This window comes from Colobus angolensis, unplaced genomic scaffold (assembly GCF_000951035.1).
Source record: "Colobus angolensis palliatus isolate OR3802 unplaced genomic scaffold, Cang.pa_1.0 Scaffold25, whole genome shotgun sequence".
Taxonomy (NCBI): Eukaryota; Metazoa; Chordata; class Mammalia; order Primates; family Cercopithecidae; genus Colobus; species Colobus angolensis.
Genome location: NW_012115710.1, coordinates 3,522,504 through 3,529,469, shown reverse-complemented (window position 1 = coordinate 3,529,469; position 6,966 = coordinate 3,522,504). Strand labels below are relative to the sequence as shown.

At 56.4% G+C, this 6,966-nt stretch overlaps 2 protein-coding genes across 5 annotated transcripts in view; both read left to right on the top strand.

Annotated features, from left to right (window-relative positions):
• POLD1 (polymerase (DNA directed), delta 1, catalytic subunit) overlaps positions 1 to 179 on the top strand; it is a 34,781-nt gene extending 34,602 nt beyond the window's left edge. Inside the window, exon 23 of the mRNA XM_011946505.1 lies at positions 5 to 179. Coding sequence (XP_011801895.1) covers positions 5 to 110 — 106 coding nt within the window. The 3' untranslated portion in view covers positions 111 to 179. The remainder of the gene's footprint in view (positions 1 to 4) is intronic.
• Positions 180 to 1,104: 925 nt separating this feature from the next.
• SPIB (Spi-B transcription factor (Spi-1/PU.1 related)) overlaps positions 1,105 to 6,966 on the top strand; it is a 10,658-nt gene continuing 4,796 nt past the window's right edge. The window contains exons 1-5 of one of the 4 annotated variants that reach the window (XM_011946316.1): positions 1,105 to 1,146; positions 2,084 to 2,111; positions 4,581 to 4,653; positions 4,931 to 5,145; positions 5,732 to 5,878. In XM_011946316.1, coding sequence (XP_011801706.1) covers positions 1,124 to 1,146; positions 2,084 to 2,111; positions 4,581 to 4,653; positions 4,931 to 5,145; positions 5,732 to 5,878 — 486 coding nt within the window. In that variant the 5' untranslated portion in view covers positions 1,105 to 1,123. Of the gene's footprint in view, positions 1,147 to 2,083; positions 2,112 to 4,580; positions 4,654 to 4,930; positions 5,146 to 5,731; positions 5,883 to 6,966 lie in introns of all 4 variants that reach the window. The other 3 variants (XM_011946314.1, XM_011946315.1, XM_011946317.1) reach the window with 3 other exon arrangements.

Sequence of the window (6,966 nt, the reverse complement as noted above, 5' to 3'; positions counted from 1 at the left end):
GCAGCCGGGACTGCCCCATTTTTTACATGCGCAAGAAGGTGCGGAAGGACCTGGAGGACCAGGAGCAGCTCCTGCGGCGCTTCGGGCCCCCTGGCCCCGAGGCCTGGTGACCTTGCAAGCATCCCATGGGGCGGGGGCGGGGCCAGGGACAATTAATAAAGTTCTGGACTTTTGCTACATGGTGCTTTGTGGTCTCTGGGGGCACACGGTCTGGTTTCATAAGCCCTGGTCTTGGCTGGGACCCTCCTGAGGCCCCCACCGCACCTCATCCTCAGCAGAAGCCCCCTGGGCTCCCACCTGTGCTGCCTGGTTCATGTGGGCCAAGCCTGCCTGTTTCCCCTCTGGCCCTGAATGAACACCTATACCGGCGCTTCTCTGCCCTGCTTAGGACCCCCAGGTGTCTGGCCCGGGTCCAGCCCTCCCTGGTGATGACCCTGGGGACCCTGGTGGCTGCCCCGCCCTCCAGGTGCTGACCTGTTTCCTCCAGGCCTTGGGGCAGCCCCAGGCTCACGGGGCTTCCACTCCCCAGCACGGCCAAGAGGACCCCCCCTCGCCCCCCGCCGGGCCACACACCCACGATGTTTCCACGTCGAGGTCCTGGCAATGGGCTTTGGGTCTGGGTTTCCCCCCAGCGACTCCCATCTCTATCCCCGCAGCCTCCAAATGCCCTCAGACACCCTCAGCCCTCCCGTCACCTCACACATCCCCCGGGAGAGTCTTGTGCTTGCCCCTCGGGCCCCCAGCCTGCTGCTGCTGGAATTCGACTCCTGGGTCCAGATCCTCTGTTCCCTGATTCTCCTCTTCAGTGAACCCCAGCCCTTCCCTGACTCTCAGGATTCCCCCAAATCCAGCTCCTGTCCCATCTCCAGCCCTCAAGGTCAGCCCCCCAAACCCAGCCCCACGGGGATCCCCAAATCCAGACAGCCTCTGGCCCGCCCTCCCTGCCACGTGACAAAGGGGTTGTGCAATCCAGCCCCCTCCCCTGACCCCCTCCCTGAGGGGATTTTTGAGGAGGGCCGAGCTTGTGGACAGCGGGCACCTTCCTCCCCCCGTAGGGGCTGGGCCAAGATATAAATAGGGTTGGCGGCTGCAGCGGGCGGCAAACAGCCTGCCCGGCACCACCATGCTCGCCCTGGAGGCTGCACAGTAAGTGAGGGCCCCCAAACCTGCACCCGGGGTCCCCACCTGCACTGCCCCTCTGTGGGGCCTTACTCATGGGCAGGGGTCTCTGCTCCTCAGGGCAGGTGGGTGGGAGTGGAGGGGAGGGGTCTCATTTCCCCAGGACACTTGCTAGCCTGCCCTCGCTGGGACTCTCCTGCATCCCCCCAGTCCCTGTCCTTCCTGTTCCCCAAAGATCTCATTTCCTCGGGACACTTGCTAGCGAGCCCTCCTGCGGGCGTCCTCCGTGGCTCTCACTCTGTCCATCCACGACTCTTCCCCTCTCCCTGAGTTCCCGTAGCTGTTCGCTCTGTATCTGGCATCTCCCGGCTCTCAGCGTTCTGCCTGTTGCTCTGTCTCCGCCTGTCTCTGTGTCTCTGTCTCCAGTTCTCGCTCTCCCTGCCTTTTGGTCTCCTTCTGCCTCACCCTCCATCTGGGGCTCCAGGAATCCTCCCTGCCTCCGGGCGTGAATGTCCCTTTGCACACCTTTCTCCCTGTCCCACCTCTCCTGGAGCCTCCTCATCTGAGACTCCTCTGGGTTTCCCCTTCTCCACCCAGACATCTCTCCATCCCTCTCCTCTGGTCCAAGCTGGACTCATTTAACTGACTCGCCACCAAGGCCCCACTTGACCCAGGCCTCCTCTCCATCCCCACACCTCCCTTCCGGGACTTTCTCTCCCTCACTTTCCCTGCCCCTCCCCACCAGGGTGTCTATGCAAATCCTGGGGAGGAGGGGGACATTTGCCTCCCCCCCACCCCCCCACTTCCTGTCCCAGCAGGAACAGGGTGAATGTGGTGGGGCTGGTCCCTCACTCAGGGCTGTGGTGGTCACAGCTGCTGCCGCCTCCCCGTCAGCCCCCAACCACTTTGAGACTCAGGTGGCTGGAGGCAGCCTCAGCATGCCCCCGTGTCTCTCCCCTTCCAGGCTTGACGGGCCACACTTCAGCTGTCTGGTGAGTTGGGGCCCCTGGGAGCCAGGGAGAGGTGGCCCATGGTGACCTCCCTCAGACAAGTCATTTGCTTCCTTCCTCAGTTTCCCCTCCCGCCTCTTCCTGCCACTTTGTTTCTGAGCTCCCCCTCGGTGTCTCCTGCCACCCCCATCCATATTTTTGATGTCTCTCTCCCTCTCTCAGGCTGAATCCACTTCCTTGTGGCATTGCGTCTCTCTCTGCCCATCCCACATTCAGCAAATGTATTTTCATGTTCCTTTCCTTCTTGTTTGTTCATAGTTTTAAAAATTGTGTTCTGTAATAGTTCAGACGCGGAATACTATACCCAACACCCTTGAACCCACAACCCAGTCTGATGTGCTTGAAAGAAACCCTGGTTCATGCCCCTCCACATTCACACCCCAGTCATGCTTTTTTGTTTTTTTTTTTAATTGAAGTGTAACTAACAAGTCAGTAAAGTGACAAATCTTGTGGACGCTTCAGTGAGTTTTTGCATTATCTATACACCGTGTAGCCACAAGCCAGATCAAGATGCCGAACATTTCCATCTCTGAAATGTTCCTTCCTGTCCCTTCTCAGTCAATACCTTTCTCTGATGTTTTCCGCCACCAAGTTGTAATTTGTTTTGCCTGCTCTTTTTTTTTTTTTTGAGAAGGAGTCTCACTCTGTCACCCAGGCTGGAGTGCAGTGGCACTGTCTTGGCTCACTGCACCCTTCATCTCCCAGATTCAAGCAATTCTCCTGCCTCAGCCTCCCAAGTAGCTGGGATTACAGGCACGCACCACCACACCTGGCTAATTTTTGTATTTTTAGTAGAGATAGGGTTTCACCATGTTATCCAGGCTGGTTTCAAACTCCTGAGCTCAACTGATCCTCCCACCTCAGCCTCCCAATTGCTGGGATTACAGGTGTGAACCACCACACTGGCTGCCTGCTTTTGAACTTTATGTAAAGTGAGTCATACAGCATGTCCCTTTTGGGGTCTGGCTTCCCTCACTCAACATGAAATGTGTGTCAGTGTTTGTCCTTTTTCCTTGCTGTATAGTACTCTGTGATCAGCCCACACCACAGTTTGTTTATCCCTTCTCCTGATGATGATGCCTGGGCTGTTTCCAGTTGGAGACTCATAATAAAGCTGCTGGGATGATTCTGGAACAAGGCTATTTTGTGCACATCCATTTTCAGTTCTCTTGATTAAATGCCAAGGAGTGAGACTGCCAGGTCCTAGGCATGGTGTGGATCTAGCTTTAGTTTTTCCTAGACTCGAGTTCTTGAAGCAACAACACATGATTCTTGGGGCAAATCAACATATGGAGGTTTATTTATTTATTTATTTATCGAGACAGTCTTGCTCTGTCGCCAGGCTGGAGTACAGTGGCATGATCTCGGCTCACTGCAACCTCCGCCTCCTGGGTTCAAGCAATTCTCCTACTTCAGCCTCCCAAGTAACTGGGACTACAGGTGTGCACCACCATGCCTGGCTAATTTTTATATTTTTACAAAATACAAAATACCATGTTGGCCAGGCTGGTATCGATCTCCTGACCTCAAGATCCATCTGCCTTGGCCTCCCAAAGTGCTGGGATTACAGGCATGAGCCTCTGTACCCGGCCTATTTATTTATTTTTTGAGACGAAGTCTCACTCTGTCACCCAGGCTGGAGTGCAGTGGTGCAATCTCAGCTCACTGCAACCTCCACGTCTCAAGTTCAAGCGATTCTCCTGCCTCAGCCTCCAGAGGAGCTGGGATTACAGGCACCTGCCACCACATCCAGCTAAGTTTTGTATTTTCAGTAGAGATGGGGCTTCACCATATTGAGCAGGCTGGTCTCGAACTCCTGACCTCAGGTGATTCACTGGCCTTAGCCTCCCAAAGTGCTGGGATTACAGGCGTAAGCCACTGCGCCTGGCTAATTTTTGTATTTTTAGTAGAGATGGGATTTCACCATGTTGGCTAGACTGGTCTCAAACTCCTGACCTCAGGTGATCTGCCCGCCTCGGCCTCCCAAAGTGTTGGGATGACAGGCGTGAGCCACCGCGCCCGGCCTGGAGGTGTATTTAAAAAGCATTGCCCCCTGCTTCTGCTAAGTGAAACACTTCCATTTCCCCTTGCCCTTCACCTCCAGAGCCCCCAGGCAGGCAAGGCTGGGAAAGTTCTGCCACCCCTTCTCCAGGCACCCTGATGTGCTGACTGTGTGCCAGTGAGGGGCTGGGGTTCCTGGGAGCCCACTGTCTTAGCAGGAGCTGGCTGCTGTGTGTCCCTGTTGTTGGGTTGTGTCTCTACTCCCTGTATCTTTGTCTCTTTGTCCCTGTCTCTGATGCCTGGTCTCTGTGTCTCTTCGTTGCTCTCATCTCTCCAGCGTCCCCTCTTCTCTCCCCTGTCTGTGCTGGAGTCTCCCCAAGGGTCCAGGGTGGGGGTTGGGAGTCCCCAAGGCCTGGGATGAGCCCTCTTCCCTCGTGCACCCCGTACCAGTACCCAGATGGCGTCTTCTATGACCTGGACAGCTGCAAGCATTCCAGCTACCCTGACTCAGAGGGGGCTCCTGGTGAGTGACCCCAGCCCAGTACCCTTCCTGCCTTGGGGCCCATTTCACAGATGGGGGAGCTGAGGCCCAGGGGAGGTCATCACCTAGCACAACAGGACAAAGGTGGCCCGGGCCTGTAGCCCTCCTCCCCTTTCCTCTCCCACCCATCCGCTCCCCCATGCAAATCCTGGGGTCAGAGATTTGCACAGCCTACAATGGCCTCTCTGTGCCGGGGGCTTCGACTGGGAGGAGGCCTCCCTCAGACCTCCCAGCTTCTGACTCAGTGCCCCTCCCCCAGACTCCCTGTGGGACTGGACTGTGGCCCCACCTGTCCCAGCCGCCCCCTATGAAGCCTTTGACCCAGCAGCAGCCGCTTTTAGCCACTCCCAGGCTGCCCAGCTCTGCTATGGACCCCCCACCTACAGCCCTGCAGGGAACCTCGAACTGGCCCCCAGCCTGGAGGCCCCAGGGCCTGGCCTCCCTGCATACCCCACGGAGGACTTCGCCAGCCAGGTGAGTGGTAAGGGGACAGCTGAAATCAAGCCCAAAGCAGGTGTGGTGGTGCACGCCTGTAATCCCAGCTACTTGAGAGGCTGAGGTGGGAGGAGGATTGCTTGAGCCCAGAAGGTCAAGGCTGTGGTGAGCAGAGATCATGCCACTGCACTCCAGCCTGGGCAACAGAGCAAGATCCTGTCTCAAAAAAAAAAAAAAAAGAAAAGACAAGAAAAGAAAACTCCAGCTCAGTCATTTGGCTCAGGTGTGCTGGGTGCCAGGTACCGCACAGGGACTGCACATAGTAACCCCTGTAGCAGCCTCCCAGGTTACATTCTGTTGTTGCCCCTCTGAACAAGTGAGTCGAGAGAGGTAGTGACAGGAAGCCAAGGACAGGGCAGCCTCACATTACCAGTGTTGGGCCAGCTTTGAGGAGGTGCCTCAGGTGTCCCCTGGCCACAACGTGGTGATCTGAACAAAGGCCAGAGTCCACGCTGTCAACAAAGAGGGAGACCAGAGCCAGGAGGGCCACCGCCTTGGCCTGAGAGGAGGAAGTGGAGGGAGACAAGGGGTCCCTGGACATGCAAGTGACCCTGACCTTCCGCAGACCCTGGGTTCCCCGGCATATGCCCCGTACCCCAGCCCCGTGCTCTCAGAGGAGGAAGACTTACCATTGGACAGCCCTGCCCTGGAGGTCTCGGACAGCGAGTCGGATGAGGCCCTCGTGGCTGGCCCCGAGGGGAAGGGATCCGAGGCAGGTATGCGGGAGTGGCTGGGGTGGGGGAGATGCCAGCTGGAGATGGCTGGGGGGCTGAGAGCACCATGGCTTCCTGGGCCTCTACATATATGCCAGCATTCCAGGCAGCTCCCAGATCCACACCACCTGCTGGCTGTGTGACCTTGGGTAAGTGCCTCTACCTCTCTGTGCCCAGGTTTCCTGTCTGTGCGATGGGGATGGAGGTGATAGTGTCTACCCTCCTGAGGTCGTTGGGAGGATTAGATGGGATAATAAGTGTAAATGGGACAGCAGTGCCAGGCACAGAGTGAGCACTTCAATAAGTCGACCTCTTCCCCATCATTCCTGACACCACAGCAACAGAAATAATAACGCTGTCAACCCCCAACGCTTCAACCCTTGCCCTGCCCATGTGCCCAATATCCTTTATGCTCAACCCCAAGAAAGCTGAGATCATTCCTTACTTTCTGTGCCTGGGCCTCGTTTTCTCATCTGTAAAGTGAGCATCATTGTCATCGTCCCTATCTCACGGGGTTATGACGGAGATTAAATGAGCTCATAATTGTAAAGCACCTTGCAAAGCACCTGGCCCTACATGCACCACAGTGGATTGTAAAAATCAACACACAGGCTGGGTGTGGTGGCTCACGCCTGTAATCCCAACAGTTTGGGAGGCTGAGTGGGGCAGGACCTGAGGTCAGGAGTTCGAGACCAGCCTGGCCAACATGGCAAAACCCCATCTCTATTAAAAATACAAAAATTAGGCCGGGCGCAGTGGCTCACGCCTTTAATCCCAGCACTTTGAGAGGCTGAGGCGGGTGGATCATGAGGTCAAGAGATTGAGACCATCCTGGCCAACATGGTGAAACCTCACATCTACTAAAACTACAAAAATTAGTTGGGCGTGGTGGTGCGCACCTGTAGTCCCAGCTACTCGGGAAGCTGAGGCAGAAGAATCACTTGAACCCAGGAGGCAGAGGTTGCAGTAAGCCGAGATCTTGCCACTGAAGTCCAGCCTGGGGACAGAGTGAGACTCCATCTAAAAACAAAAAAATTGCCGGGCGCGGTGGCTCAAGCCTGTAATCCCAGCACTTTGGGAGGCCGAG